Source organism: Excalfactoria chinensis, chromosome 1 (genome assembly GCF_039878825.1).
Source record: "Excalfactoria chinensis isolate bCotChi1 chromosome 1, bCotChi1.hap2, whole genome shotgun sequence".
Classification (NCBI taxonomy): Eukaryota; Metazoa; Chordata; class Aves; order Galliformes; family Phasianidae; genus Excalfactoria; species Excalfactoria chinensis.
Window position 1 is genome coordinate 97,426,369 of NC_092825.1, and position 17,180 is coordinate 97,443,548.

Consider the following 17,180-nt stretch of genomic DNA (forward strand, 5'->3'; position numbering starts at 1 on the left):
AACGGCTTGTGATGTCCCAGCACAACTTCCCTGCCACCTCTGAATCCTAGCAGGCCACTCCATAGGGACACGGTTTTGCATGAACTTGGCCAGTACAACATCTCCCCTTGTCCTGAGGCTCTCAGCAATGTGATATAATGAATTAATGTGTGGTAGGCTTGAGTGACTTCCAGCACTCAGTGCACAGCTTCATAATGCTTCCATGCCTCCCCCTGTCAATGATAGAGAACTTACCCTTTCACAGCAGATAAATGCCAAGATGCCGTGATGTCACATCTAGATTTATCAGTTCTTTTTGCCTGAAGGGCAACGTGTCCTTTATGAGAAATAACCTCACTGAAAATTAACCAAGTTCTTTCCAGCACTTAAAGTCATCTTGCTAATCATTTCTAAGGTTACAGATGAACTCTTAGAAACAAACTTTCACCAAACAAAAAACAAATACTGTAGGTCATAGTATATAGTTTTTTGTGGTGTTACAATTAAATTACAAACTAGTTTACTATGTTCTTCAAGCAATCTACACTTTTCAGAAAATCTAATTCTGATTTCTTGGTGCTAGTATTGTGATAAAAAAAATACCACGTCTAGAAATCACTTCAGAACTTAAATTCAAAGCAACAGAGCTTAAACAGAAAGCCAACTCTAAGTTATATGTGCACAGCGATATTGCTGGAAGCAATGAAAAACAAGGAAATGGCCATAACATGCAACTCAAGTATGGTAACAAAAGTGCTTATTGAAAGGCTTCTCATTCTCAAAGGATAGCTCCAGTATTCTCCTGGAGACTCTGACAGCCCATGGCTTGGACAGGTACACTCTCTGCTGGATAAAGAACTGGCTGGAGGTCCAGGCCCAGAGAATGGTAGAGAATGGAGTTAAATCCAGCTGGTGACCGGTCATGAGTAGCGTTTCCCAGGAGTCAGTAAGCCCAGATAAACCCACAACTGACACAGTAGCACAGTTATATTCTATGATTTAGTCCCAACTCCTTTCCTAATAATCCCTAACACTACATTGCTGGGCTTTTATTACACTAAAGAAGCAATGTTTCAGAGAGTTATTAAAACTCGAAGTCTCATTCTAGAGAGGTTAGGGGCTACTCAAAATATCCCCATATCTACTAAGATAAGATTAATCTATTTTGTGCTTCCCCCGTGTACATTGTCTTTATTGCACTGATTTTCTCCTGCCACTCTAACTCTAGTGAATCAATATCGGAGAACCACCTGAAATTCTTCATAGTTTGTCTTTATTAATTATACCCTAAATAGCTTTGTGACATTAGCAGATGGGTCACCACATAATTTACCACCTTTTCAAAATCACTCACAAACAGCACAAGCAGAAGATCTGATCTTTTTGAGATTCTGCTATTGACCTTTCTTCACCTTGAGGACGGACCATTAATTCCTAACTTTTTTTCTTCCTTATTTAGCCATATAATAGTTTTCTCTTCTATTCCATGGTAGATTAATTTCTTTAATAGCTTCTGGTAATGGACCTTGTTAAATTTCTTTTGAAAAACCAAAGTAGACACACTATCTATTGGCCTATCTGCTCCTTCAAATAAATGGAAGTGCCTCTTCCTCAGTCTCATACTTAGTGGCAAGACAATATTCCAAGGTGTCTCTGTCCCTTCTCTCCCCAATAGAGTAATAAAATCCATTTTTTAGGATCTTCCTTAGAAGGTTTTAGAAATATCCAGTGATTCCCATCACTAACCCCTCCTTTGCAGTTATTAACTGCATCAAATCTGCTAGCAACACTGAATCCCCCTGAGAACAGAACATATTTAGAAAGAGCAGAAATCTGTGGGAAGATGCTCCATATGTAAATCAATTTAATGACACGTGACAGGATGTACACTTCCTTTCTCTCCCCCTCCCTATCTTTCCTTCCTGAAGGACCAGGCAAATAACACATATTTATTAGGAGAATTCTCCCATGGCAAAATTAAGTACTTTATGTTGGAAGAAACACCCAAAGAAGGATGAATCATCTCTGGCAGCACAAAGATCCTCAGACATTAAGTTCCCATTTTGAAGCTGGGTGTGTACAGTGTACAAGGTATGAAACTTACACAGCGGCTTCACACATTGTTAATAGGTTGCAAATGTGTGAGTGCACACTTAAAAATCACCACATGAAGACTTCATGAGGAATCATTGCATTTATGCTTAGAAATATGTGCACACTGTTATAAGACTCTCATAATTTGAAGCTAACTGGTCACTGATAATTTTAATTTTGAAGCTTTATCCAACTCTTCTTCAGCCTTCCACCTATAAAATAGGGCTGACAGTTCTCACCTTGTGACCTCCAGGAAACTCCAAGGTGCTCAGGTATGATTAGAGAAACTTCAGAGAAGTAACTGATTTTTGTCTTTAGGCAGGGTTTGAACAGCAAGCGAGGGAGAAGGCCAAGTGATGCACTGAGCAGGAGGCAGAAACAAAACACCACACAGTACATCAGGATTATAGCAGTGGCTGAGCACTAGTACAGTCCCAGACTGGCCAGCATAAGATCATCGAGGCCACCTTAGCTTTCCCATTTTCCTGTTTTTGAGCTCTTAACATTTTAACCACAGCAATACTCTCAGAAATACCTTTTGTGGTAAGCTGCCTTTACATAACGCACTGAGGATAAAACAGGAATGTCTAACATTCACACAGCCCAGACAGATTCAGAAGAGACAGAAACTCGATCCAGCTAGGGTTGGTCATTTAAGAAGAAAACTTAATTTACCCTTCCAAGCTCTCACACATTTCAAAACAGCCTGGGCTTTTCTTTCTTTCTTTTTTTAAACTACAGTTTTCACTGCCTTCTTTAATAGGTGACTATTAACAAGACCTCTGTAAATCAGTGATTGCTTCCTGTGAGCTGCTCTTCAGGTGTATACACTGCCTGCTCTGGTTTCCCTATTGCATTTTCAAGTGACAAATGAAGCATTTGTTTACATTTATTTAAAAGGATTTTGTTGCTGTTGCTTCAGGAGTAGATTTGTTATGTTCAAAACATTTTAAAAAGGTTTTCTGTTTTGCCTTTTCCACAAATCCACTTCTCATTAAAATGCACTTCAGTCATTAAGGAGGTAAAACCTGTGTACACCCTAAAAATGCACAGAACTCAGACTTACTCCTTGTCTAACACTGTACAAAAAAAAAAAAAAAAAAAAGATACTTTACATTTAATTATAAGTAAAAGTGCTCTCTGGTCTCTGCCAGCAGGTTAATTTTGCTTCATCACTTCAACGTTTCATCAGCTCCAGCTCAAACTTGGCTAAGAAGCAGCTGAATCAACGCTTGGCACAGCGCAGAGGCTGTGACTGGCTGAGGAAGGTCTCACTTGCCTGATGAGAGACTGCATTCAGGATTTCTCTGCCCACTCCCCATTCCTTCCTCTCATGAATGGTGTTTTGTCCCTGAAGCATGCCAATACCACATTAGTGGTTTATACAGTCCTGCTACACGAATAAAAAGCTTGGAAAGGCACTACAATAAACCAGGAGATGATGCAGCTGCTGAGAATTGCAATGAAAAGATAAACTTGTTGTCATTTGTGAAAATGATCAGTAAAGCCAGCTGATGCTTAGCAGCCACCTTCTCTACTGCAGCAGCTGACCATAAAATTCAGGTCAATTGAGTTCAGGTATATATGGAAAACCATTTCTATTCAATAAAGCATGTCAGGCCATGCTCTTAATTACACCAGAGCAGAGCAGGGCATACAGAAAGACACTTGATGAATTGAGGCCCCATATTTTGCTGCAATTAGCTGAGCAGCAAAGGCATGGCAACAGGAGAAGATTCATTCTGCTGGCACAATGCCGAGGAGCTCCAGCATGCCAGCCAAGTGTGGCTTTGGGCCTGCACACAGCTTGGTGAGGCAGCCTGAGTTATAGCTGCACTGCAGCAGGAGAAGGCTGCATGCTGGCAGGCCTTGCTGCACCTCAAAAAATGTGATCAGCCTGCACAAGCAGGGCTCTCCTGTCCACCAGCATCATGCCAAAAGCACCACTGGCAGAAGGAGTATTGTCCACTACAGAGCAGAGAACAGAGATGATGGGATTTCTCTCAGCAGCACTGCAACACATAGTTGTACCTCCCATTGCACTACAGATTTCTCTGCCCATGGTCTCATTAAGCAATTCAGAATGTCAGTCTTTGAGATCTTCTCCCTTCCTTCAGCTACTGTTGTCAGAAAATCTAGATGTGAGGCAGTCACGTAGGCTGAAAATAAGTACATCTTATATTTTAGGATAAAAGTGGAACACGAGGCTCGTCTGCATGACTCCCACGGCTGAGTGGAGACTGAGGCAAGCTAGAGGTGGGACAGGGAAACAGGCAATTAATGTCATTCTGCTGATTAGGTACTCCACGGAGAAGGCAGTGGAGAGCTCTTCCAAAGGTTCTGGAAAAGCAGCTTGCCATCACAGCTGGAAATAGGTGATCTATGCAGTGGGCTGAGAGAAAAGAATAGCCACTACTGCCAGGCAGCTGTGGAAAACAGGCATTTCACATGCTTTAATGAAGAAATCTCATTGTTAAAATCACAAGTGAAGTACTATGTGGACCAGAACGGGTTGCACAACTAACTACATACATATTTACTTCAATTATTTATTTCAGGCATAGACCTAGTGCTGACTGATATAATTGGCTAGGCATGTGCATCAAATCCTGTGTATGCCTTTTTGTCTGATGTCAACAAGTGGTTAACTTTACAAGCTGCTAGAGTAATAAAGCACAACAAGGTAATAAATATTTTCGAAGATGCTTTTGTTAAAACCAAAACCAGAAGTCAGCATTTCACTACATAACCAAACAGCAAAATATACTGGTTGTATCACTTGATCCATTTGTTTATGAATCGCAAGTAATTGAAGTTTGATTGAGAGAGACTACATACATATACATCTGGATCCTTCAAGAGCTGCCTGAACATATGGGGCTTACCTTAAAGGGACAACAGAACAGTCACACATGAACACACAAAGCATTTTACACTGCACTGTTAATCAAGGTCCTGGTAATTCCCCTTCACCCCACGTTACTGGTGGGTATCCACAAACATCTATGTAATTTAGCTTCTCCTCTCTCCCCAAAGCTATGGTGCATATAATGAGCAGCTAGGCTAGGGTATATTTCACCAATAGTTAATGAAATGCCATCTATTCAGGAAAACATAGCCATACATTTATCCAAGGTTTTAAAAGAATGGCACCGCTGGGACAAGGATGACTGTTCCTGCAGCAAGCCTGGAAAATGGAGTGAATTACCTCATTTCACAGTCCATGTTACACAAATTCACCAGCTACTTTTTCTCACTGGACATGTGAAGAGAAAACAACCCAGAACTGCTCATTCTCTACGCTGCCCCAGTGCACGAATCCTGCCTTCCTGCTGCTTCTACTTTTAACGAGGCCAGAATCATAGCCAGGATATCTTTCTAGAACAGTTTAAAAAATCAAGTGGTAATCATGGGCTTCTTGGCACCACTTGCTGCAACCCTGCTGTAAGCTTATGTCACCATTTTGGTGCACGTGGACTTCACCTGCTTTTTGCATGCTGCAGTTTTGGGGATGCCAGCACGCACAGTTGCAGGCAGTGCCAAAAAAAAAACACTGCAGATCTTTAATTCCACAGCCTGCTAATCAAACTGCTCACCATCTTTGCCTGAGCACACATTTGTGATTATGTCAAGCAGCACACTTCTCCCTCAGATTGCACAATGTAACCCTTTAAACTCTGTAATTAAACAAATGTCTTTTGAATTGTGTCAGACTGCTGTCTTCAACACACACAAAAAAAAACCCAAAACAAACAAAACAACAACGAAGAAACAAAGAAAGAAGAGGAAGAACAATCTAAATAGATTCTTATTTCTGTCATAAGGTGGGTAACAGCTTCAAGCTATAATAAGCACACCTGAAGATGTCATTTTCCAAAAACATGAAGATAAAACTAAAAATACTGTTGAGCCAAATGCCTTCAATACGTTCAGAGAGTTAACCAGAATTCAATCAACAATTTCCTTGTCACACAAAGTTGTCTCTCCTGGTCAAACTGAGATTGTATGATAGCCCATGTCCCTGGAAGCATGCAAGAGAGACACCGTGAATGAGATTTATTGTATGAGAACATTTCCCCAAAGCTTGTAGTTTTAAGAATATTGCCAAGCCCCGCACAACAGGGCAAAATCACGTCTTGATGATAAATAAAAAAGATACTGCTTTTCTTCTTTGGTTCAGTTACAACATTTGCAGTCATTGCAGAAGCACATGGTACATTCAAGTAAGAGACCTTCATTTTGCCTCCTTTAATTACCCCCTGCATGCTTTAGCTGCATCCACTCAAGAAAAGGAAATACGAACCTTAGCAATCTAATAAATCTTATCAATGTTACAAAAGTATATTGCTACAAACCGCTACACTACCACATGAGAGTCTTGAAAAGAAAAGCTAATAGAGCAGTGAAGTGACACAGAGATACATGCTCTACACACCTTACAAGACTGAGGATCAGAATGCAAACTGATAATGAAGATGCTTCGGCCTAAAAGCAAACATATTTCTGCCATTCAGTCTTTTTTAACCATTTATGGAAAGCAAATATCAAGATGGAAGAAATAAGAAACTGACTGCAGTTTCTGAAGGTGATTTTCACATCAAGAGAATATTTTTAATGCTAGAAAATGGTTATTGATAAAGAACTTTTTGATAAAGTTTTAATGAAGCTTACCATTAAATCCTGAGAGAGGAAAAAGCAAAACAAGAAATCACACTTATGCAACTCTGCAATCAGTTGTCCATTGGCAAGCTTTCTTACGGCATTTTATTTCTTATTAGTTAATTCTTGTCTACATCAGAGGTCTCCTTGCACTAAGACTACAGCAGAAAGGTTATCAACAGAGCCTTACTTCCAAAGTTGTCCACTACCAAATATATCAAAGGTAGCAAACATTCATATAAAGAGATGCTAAACAAGATCAAACTTCAAACTTATACATATTTACATATTATTTCAATATTATTATGTCAATGTTTTAAAGCCTATATATATATTTAAGACTGAAGAGGCATTATGTCAAGCAGCATACTACTTCCTCAAACTGCATAATTCAATCCTTTTAATTCTGTAATTAAAAAATTACACTTGGTTTTCCTTCCCCTTTGAGATTCATGCACTCTTCATGGGGCCTGTTCATCATACCGCCAGCTTTACCACCACGAGGGCAATGAGCCAACAGGAAAGGACTTTCCCTCTAATGCACTTTTATTGCATGAAACACAGACGTGTTTTACCTCTTTTGGGACCACAGATAACAACCAGAGCACTGATGGAGAAATAACAGACACTGGCAGCCATTCCTCCAGCAGATATAGTGATGTGACCACTCTTCCCCTGCTACTCCCACAAACATCAGTCACTGCTCAGGATTTTGTTTCTGTTAGTCAAAAGATGAAGAGTAGGATAGGAGAAGGATGTCAAACACCCATAAATGTAGGCAAACACAGTTGCATAAACTTCACTTACAAGGAAATCTGGTAAAAAATAGCATATACGTTTTTTAAAACGTAGAATAAAAGTTAAAGGGCAAAGTATTATTGGAAAGGAGCTACTTAAATGCCTTTAAAATTCTTGCCCTTAGCAAGGAAAAACTAACTTGCTACCTAAGATTGCAGACATTTAACTCTTGATAAATTTTCATTTCCAAACAGCAGCTCAGGAAAAATACCTTAAAAGTCCAAGACCTGTTCCTTACACCCGGAGGCAACTGCTCATAATGCTGTTCATAAATTTATGAACTTCCTTCTAAATTACTAGGCTTCTTACTCCTATTCCTTTTACCAAGAGACTGCTGGAGCTCTTTGCCCTTGCAGAAACTTCCCTGTAATTTCTAGATTAAATTTATTCATGGTCAATTTATATTCATTTGCTCTTGTGATGACATTGTCTTTTATCTTAAATTAAGTTGTAAGTTCTCCAGGGCTCTGTCCAAATTCACATCAATATGCAGAGTCCTCAGCACAATACTTCCCTGAAAATAATTCAGAGCTTTACTTATGATTACAATACAATAAATAACAGAAGTTAGGTTTTGCACATCCTCTAATATGTTCTTCCATCACTTCTGTAATATCCATCAATATATTATATACTGCAATGTAATGTTCTGTGAATTCAAGTAGACTCGCATGAAATTTGATCAAATAGGTAATGATGAAGCCAGGTGAGACTGCAGTTCAGCCCCAGTTCTACGAAGCCAATTATCTTTCTCTAAAAGTTTACTTGCCCTACATGCTAATCCTTATCTTAACTACGGACTACTAAAGAAAACACAGCAACAAATGAGAAGATGATCTTTTAAACATTTAACATTAAAAATTTCAGTATAAGAGTGACTGACAAAACACATGCAAAGGTTTGGAAAACACTCAAAAAATTGCAGGATCCTTCATACAATTGAACTTTTCGTTAGAGGAAGGTCTATCCCTGCAAGAAAACATCTTGAATTTGGGTACTTCTTGAATGCTAATGCTTAGAATAGACTGCAGTAGCATCAACAACTGTATACTGTACACCATAGATCAAGAAACACATATGTCATACTTATAAAATCAATCATTAGATCTAGAAACATTACTGAATAATTGTTTCCCTCATACTACTTAGTACGTATTTTTCACAACTGTTGCTTTGCCTTCTTAGCAGTGGTGTGTCCATCTGTTACCTTGCAGTTCTGTTGTCATTAAGTTGGCACAATCACTCTGTATCAGGTACAGGGTGCCACTTGTCTTACCTAGCCCAATAAATGAACAAGAATTCTAGAAAGATTGCATATTTTCTTTCATTCATTCTTCATTTCATGGAATAACTGGTCTGAGATGCTTTCCATGCAGAGATTTTAACTGTCTCAGTATAGCAGGATAGAAAATCCAACTTCGAACTCTATGCAGCCAAATCCATCACATGATACAAACAATACTGGTAAAAGCAGCAAATTTAAATGGCTCATGGAACAATTTAAAGAGAAAGATGTGATAGGAATATTAATGAAAACATCAAATCAATGTGATTCTCAGTTTCTGAATGCTGATAGGATGCTAACAGAAGTTAACATGTACTAAAAAAAAAAAAAAAAAAAAAAAAAAAGAAAAATCCTAAGCAACAACCTAAGAAGCAGGAGAAAAAAGCATGTTGCCGCAGAAAGAAATGGGATTTCACAGTCCTTTTGGCTTTAAAGTAGAAGGCAGAAGGCAGTAGTATACATTCAGGGGAAAGATGGATAGCTTATAAACAAGGACTTGTCTATATGGGAGAAAAGGAGAGATGATAGTGATAAAGTTCTTGGGAGTAAGCAGAAGCCTGGTTTGCAGTCACTCATGAAAACAGAATCAGGAAGAACAAGATAATTTTCTCTCTATTTAAGGTAGCTTCAAAGGACTTGAAAAAAGACAAAACCCACTCCAGAAAATACAGCAATACAGAGATATAAAGAAATAGTTTTGTAGACTCTCACAAAGAGACAGAAACATCAAAAAGCAGGAAAAAGACCACCACTCACCCAAACATCTGTAGGGAACCACAATATGTGGGTGACTATTGCACTGCTTCCACCCTCTCTTGCACCAGTTCTGGATTGTAACCGGCTGGTTGGCTTCGACAACATTGGTAATTTGCAGTTCAGGGTAAACCTAACATTAAAAATATAGAGAAGAAATTGAAAAATGTTATTGCAAATATGCACTCTGGGTCACACAAAATGTAAAATGGATATCATAGCAGCATACTCCATTTCCTAACCTCTTCCTCTTCTGCTGTATATTATATTTCATTTACTGCATAGTATGAATATAGATACTTACCCAAAAAGTTGGTGCATTTATTCATCACTAAAAAACATGCAGCTGCCAGTTCAGAATACAATGGTAGTAACAGCTGGCTGTCAAAATATAACTTGGCCACTTATACTTCCTTTAGCTAAAGATTATCTCAACAAGTTTCTAAAATACTCTCTCCTTCAAAGTCCAAGATATCGCCATCCTTGTAAAGTTTTACATGGAGGTTAGGACCAATATATATCTAAAATTAATAGCATGCTCTTTTATGTTTCTCAAAATTCTTTTGATAAACACCATACTCTTCCCCACAGCAGACTGCACAGTATTCACTTTGTTCAATCAGTTATTCATATTTACGTTTGCATCGCCAATACAAATATCTTTCCAATTTTCCCTGAATACTGAGATCAAAATCCAGCCCGTTCTTATATCCTTCTCCACCTGCAACTGTAAATGACTAATTTCTTGGGAAGCCACAACTTCGCTCAAACTACATATTAGTCATTTTATCTCTCTTAGTCCTTTAAACACAGCCACTACTCTTCTAAAAATTATCTTTGTCACTATCACCTTCCATGGTCTGTTCTGTTGACTTCTTGGACAAGTCTAAGACGCTGAACTTTCGCACAGACCCACCTCCCAGTCACCTCATATAGAGGGTATGTACTACATGAGCTTTTCAGTTGTTAAGAAACACACTACCGCTCACTATGCAGAGGACCATGAAGGATTTTTAGCATATGCGAACTGGCTTCCTCAGTGGATCAAACTGAAACAGAAGATGTGCTCCAGAAGCACAACTGTCTCCTCCCCCGCCACTAATGGATGGTTAGTCTGCACAAGGCTACAGCTAACCAAAAGCAAAGCCTATTAAGCGTCCCATTCAGCATGGATGTTCAGTCGTAGATACGCCACTCCGTACTCACAACTCCCAGTTGAAGAGAGTTGAGTTGAGATTGGGTGGGTTCTAGAAGCACAAAGCCAATGACTGGAAAATCACAATAAGAACTTCAACAGCCCTCTCTGAGGAAATAAATAAATAAATAAAATAAAATAAAATAAAATAAAATAAAATAAAATAAAATAAAATAAAATAGAAAAAATAAAGATAAAATTAGTGTTACTCCCATGTGCAGTCTTTTATGCTAACCCAGCATGCTAGACCATCCATTTAAATGAAGCCCACAAAAGAGAACTGCAAATTTAGTTGAAAGCATGCCTACATTTGGAAGATTGTGGCTTTGTTCTTTTGTTTACTCTTCTGCAGGTGACCAGGGCTGATGCTCAGCATCTATTTTGCAAAAATAGTATTTTCACTATAATTGCAGGAAGCATCTCCAGAAGAATTTACTGCCCGCCCCGTGCTTCAAATACCAGGTTCTGAATGCAAACAGTAAGGTGCAAATCAAAATGAAAGCTACCCTGTCCTCTTCAATCTCCTTATCTTTGCCCTTTGTTTCCCCAGTTCTACCAGACAGGTCTGTGCATGCTCATGCTCTCAACTCTCCTAACAGCACTGTCAGAATGGATTAGGATTCCACTGCAGTAGGAAATTTCACACCTCAACTGCTGTGAAAATAGTACACTGTACGGCAACAAAGCTGCCTCAAGAGCTAATGAGGAAGATACAACAGAAAGCTTTACTTTTCTTTGGACTCTGCCTTTATCACCACCATCACTCTACAGTCTTTCCAGTTCATACATCCCCAGAGATCACACTGCATAATTAGAGTTTACAGGCACATACATTGAATGCTGGCACAAACCACACGCTTCATATAGCACATGGTGTCACTGACACATTCTCGTGAGGGCCATTTTAACATTTCTCAGGGTTAAGTGTCACCCGTCACGTATGAAGCAAATGAATCTCTTAAATTAAAAAAATAAAAAATAAAAATAAAAAAAAATTAAGAATTTTCAAAAATGTTGGGCCAGAATGCAAAAAGAAATAAATAAATGCAATAACATAAAATTAAGAAGATATTTGGTGTTTTTATGCATACACAAAACGTGTGCACAGCTTTTAAACAAGTGGAAATAGAACCCTGATCCATGAGAACAAAGACACATTAAGCTGCTTTCCTGAGGTGAATTTCTAACGAGTGAGTGAGCCATTATTGTAAATTCATACTGAAACAATAAGACTGGGGAGGGCACGCTATTTTTACTTTCACCATCTTCTCAAACCATAATTTTAACTATTGGTTAGCATGTTAGACCAAATTACAAGGAGATTATGGTGTTTGTCAGAAGCACACAAGGAAGAATACATACAAGGAAGCTGCTTCTTTTGTTTCTACATCAGTTACCAAATTCCTAATTTCCTTTGATAGCTCACACAATGCTTTGTCCACCCTTCACAACAGAAAACAAGCTCTGAACATCACTGTCAGTAGGTTAACACCAGTAAACCATAAGCACTGAAGAAAGTATCCCCAGCTAGACTTACGTAATGTATTTGCTCTGAATTGAAGTGGGACCTACTTAGTGGCATAGAAAAATGGGATTCATATTTATTTATAGTGTCCCTAATGAGCCACTGTTCCCTCTGGATAGTCAAGAGTGAGAGCTTTAGAAAATTACAGGACATTTAAACTTTCAACTTTATCCGTACTTGTTGCACAGTAATACCTCCAATGTATTTTATAAGAAGCGGTGGATGAAATGGAGGTCAACCTTCCATTTCCATGAGTAAATTTCTTTTAACTGACTTCAAAAGCTAAAACCAAAAAAGCCTCTGCACTGAGACCATTCGGAATTCAGTGTGTTCTTGTTTACGTTTACATTCACCACTCTCAAGTGTGATGATGATTGGATTGGAAATAAAGTATGAATGTATGTACTCAATGGAGTTTTGATCAGTTTATACACAAAGGTATTGATGAGAGAGTTACGTTACAAGACACTAATTGAACGCGTGTTATTCCACAGCATTATTTTTAACAAACCTGGAAGGAAAGAGTGAAAAGATGACACAAAATTGGGAGGCAGAAGAAAAGATTAAAATAACGCTGTGGATAACTCAGCACCACATCAATCTCCAGTCAGTGTCAGTGAGGAGGACTGGAGTCAGGCAGGAGGCATTTCCACACAGCCAGTCTATGACTCCCAGGCCATTCAGATACTGAGAGCACAAGCCACTCCCTCAGGATGGGAAGACAGGAAGAAGCACCTCAGAAAGCTGTTGACAGCCACTGGTGAGCATGAGCTCCCCTTAGTACACTGAGGGCAAGAGTCTGCACAGTTCCAGGCATGCACAGAGGCATTGAGCATGGTCACAGCTGTTCCTGGAATAGCAGGCCCAGCTGCGGGGCAGTGATTCAGAAGGACTGGGAGGAACTGGAACAAGTTCAGAGGCAAGCCAGAGAGCAGCAGTGAGATCGTGTGTCCTGTGCAGAGGAAGTGGCCGGCTCCAGGATTAATTCACAGAGTTGAACAAGGACAGACCCATGGCCATTTAATATCTCTTTGCCTCAGTCTCCACTGGCAGCCAGTATTCTCAGATCCCTGAAACTAAACCTCTAGGCTGGAACCAGGGGAGCACACTCTCCCCTGTTGTAAGGGTAGAGCGAGTCCAAGATCAACTCATGAAACTGAATGTGTACAAGTCCATGGGGCCAGATGACATGCATCCCAGAGTCCTAAGGGAGCTGGATGACATGGTTGCCAAGCCACTCTCCATCATACTTGAAAGTCCAGTCCAGAAATGTATGCTAGCTTGAGTGCCATCACATGCCACCAGTCAGAAGCAGACACATTTTATTATTATCATTTCCTTTTCCCTAATCTTTTATTTGTTTGCTGTAGCTACACAAGATATTTTAGCTTAAATCACACCACACATTTGGTTTCTCTTTTACCCTGTGCATCAGCATCTGGCACAGCAAGGTGCTGAAGTCAACTTGAATTCAACTTTCTGAGGTCACAAGGAAAAAAGGCTCTTGCTTCACCAAGTGCTCACTGTCCAGTCTCTCTAAAAAACGATACTTAAGAACTGGTGCAAATTTAGCCCAAATCTATCAAGTATTTATGAGCTGGTAATCTGCTTGACATCTGTCTCGGTGACAGTGATATTAAAAATTAAATATAAAAGATAGGCCATTGACAAGGTAGGAAGGAACATACGTACAGCTATGAGAATTTAAGGAACTACTATTGTAAACAGAACAAATACTGGGGTGGTTTTAGTAGTCACGTCTTCAGCAATGTGATTAACCTGAATGTTCTGGTTTACTTAAAGTGGAGAGTAACTCAAACTGAAATATAGCTTAATTACAGTCAAAACAACAAATGCCTCCCAGGTTTGTGGACAAATTTCCTTCCAATTGGACCACAAGAGATTTTACTTTTAATATTCTGTATCTATAATGTTGATATTACATTAGTATTTACAATTGTTCACTGAAATTGTCAGACAATTAGCTTTTTAAGATTGTAAAAACTTAATGGATGTGACAACTGTTTGCCTTTGGGCTTTAATGGAATGAAGACATTTTTTGTATTGTTTCAGTGAGGTAGTTTGCAAACAGTTGATACAAGGCACACACACACAGAAAAAAAATCTAACATTTAGGAGTGCAAAAGGTCTTAAAATTGTGGAGTATGTCACTCTAACAGTGTGCATATCTGAAGGATGACTAAATAATGCTTCAATTTTGAGGAAGAAAAGCCTTCAGTTCTAGATTAGCTAATTAAAGTTGGATTAAAACTATTCCTTTCCAGAGTATATCTTAAACAAAAGCAAAACCCCCAGAAAACAAAAAAAAACAACCCTGCTGAGGATTTTCCTGTTAAAAAGAGGGCAGAAAGCAGCCTACACATTAAAACCACAAAAAGGAACAAAACACCAGCTGCTTCCCAGTATTTTGCACAGATATATTATTGCAGAGCAGTAATAAGCAGACGTGTTGCATTCATTTCAAAGCATTTGACATTTCCAGTCAGAGGAAATACCCATTTTGGTGTGCCCATGCACAGTATTTCTGCAAGTTTTCCAGTCTAAAACTTGCAAAGCAGCAGCACTGCAGACTCCCAGCTGTCCCAGGTCAACCGCAACAATAGTGGCATCACATGAGCAGCAATGGCACAAGCACTGCCAAACCCAACTGAAAAACATATTGCAAGACTGAGAACAGGGTATCTGCAAAACAGGCAGCTGTACATGGACTCGAGTTGGTAGATATACTCTAGTTGATTGCTGTTTTTACAACTATTTTGCTACATTACAATCGAGCATCTTGGTATTCGGTAATCTTGAATCTTCACTGATTGATATCTAAACCCAGACTCAGGATTTGAGAAGCAAGAGGTTTTAAAGTCACCTTTTATACTTAGGTTTGTTGTTTGCTTTCTGTATTTTCTGCTGCACAGACATACAATTTAAAGGTTGAAAACAACATCAAAGTTAAAACATACACTAAAAAGTACCATTGTATGTACACACATACTGTTGTGGAAAGACTCTCTCTTGAACTTCTTGTCAAAACAGGGAAGGGAAAAGAAAAAGACAATGAATTGCATGTGTTTATAATACATGCAACTATGTAGATTTCTGAACTGCCAAGAAAAGAGGGAATGCCATGCAAGCTTTAGGAAAAATTCAACTTGCTGACACAAAGGCCATGCTACGTGGTCAAGTTGACTACTTCAGGCAGCCCCTGAGGACCAAAATCTGCAGACAGCAGCTGTTGTGTTTCATGGGAAATGAACCATGTACATTGCCACACTTGCTCATTTCACAATCACCACCTCCTTGTCTTTTCTGTTTTTCCTCAAGTTGATATTGTGCAGAAATAGTACTGTTCGCCTTCCAGCTAATCGATGCCCACAGAAAGTTATGAACTGGGCTCTCCTCATCATTTAGTAAAAGAACAGTTGTACCTCAAGTAGCACTGCAGATATTGGAGTATTAGCATGGTTGCACAGTGAACGCTCCATAACAAAGGCTTGTGTCCCATCAGTCACACCTGACTGAGGATCTTCACCTCTCCAGAGTAGCACACTTCCACAAGTCAACACTGAAGCCTTTTGTTTTCTGCCAAGTCTCAGCTGGCTCAGTTACACTCTGTCACACCTGACCACACTCCCTGGCTGCTGACTTCCTTCACAGTGTGGATGGCCCCACACACAGAAGCAAAGCTACGTTGCCATCTAGTATCCCAATTTTTCATGCTATTCTGTGACCTAAGCAAGCCTTTCATTTCCCAATGAAAATGAAATAGGAAAAAAAAAAAAAAGATAAACATAGCATCATCTGCATTGGTGCACTTTCCAAAGTATCTTTTAAACTGCTTTAGTTCTTCCACCACACATGCACATCTAGTGACCTTCATTAGTAATCCTATCCTAGAGGAGGGGAGAAGGAGAAATAAAAAATACGAAGAACAAGTGGATGCGTGGAGGTACATTTTGTGTGAGTCTATAAGGAGGATGGAAAGAGCAGGTGGTGAACCAGCTGTTATCCACAAGTAGAGCCATAAATGGGGGCAAAGAGAGAGAATAGGTAAGGTATTGCAAGTGCTTCTAGCACTGAGGGTCATATACATAAGCTGGTTTTAGTTCACTGTCCAGTTGGGTTGGTTTGCCTTCCAGCAGCTTTGTGGGGTACATGATTCCCTTCTGCTGGAAATCCTTAATGTGTTTTTTATCTAGAGTTTCACAGAAGACTACCACTTATCTTGTAATTAAAGCATTTAAAAACCTGCCAGACCTGAAGTAACATGCTCAACCTTAAACCACACACGGGACTCCACACATTAGCAGAGACTTAATCACATGCTCCCACGCTGGCTTTTTCTGAGTGCTTTCCTCTGTACGTGGGGAAGGCAGAAACATATGGAAGCAGAAATAAGGCTGCATAGTCAAATTCATACCCCTCACTGCCTTTCAAGTCCTTGATGTTATAATACACTCGCATGCAATAAGAAAACCAAACCAAAAAATCCTGGACCTGCCAGAAATTCTCTTTACCATGCCAGATCTCCAAAGTCTCTATTTAATAATTACAAAGAATATCCAGCTGCTCATGCTAGAAATCTCAAAATAAGCAGGGTTGAACCCATGGTCTCTTGTAAGCTGCTGGCCTGCCAACCTTCAGCACTTACTTAAATGCAACAAATACCTACTTCTCTGCAGATAGAAATCTTTATCCACAGAGAGATGGCTAAGTTGCCATCTCTTTCTTTTGGAACAAGACAAGCTTTCAGCCAACCCATTCCCTCTTGAAGCATTGCATGGAGCATAGCATCACCAGGGAAATGAAGGTGGGACAGCACAAGCAGCTCCAGAGCCTGAGTAATTCTCATGGGATTTTCACAGGTCGATGTCCCT

The 17,180-nt window shown here is 39.4% G+C and overlaps 1 protein-coding gene across 4 annotated transcripts in view; it reads right to left on the reverse strand.

The window, feature by feature from the left end:
• Window positions 1-17,180, reverse strand: part of APP (amyloid beta precursor protein) — a 199,496-nt gene that overhangs the window by 122,373 nt on the left and 59,943 nt on the right. For all 4 annotated transcript variants that reach the window (XM_072326680.1, XM_072326679.1, XM_072326678.1 and 1 more), the window contains exon 3: window positions 9,572-9,701. In XM_072326680.1, the coding sequence (XP_072182781.1) occupies window positions 9,572-9,701 (130 nt within the window). The remainder of the gene's footprint in view (window positions 1-9,571; window positions 9,702-17,180) is intronic.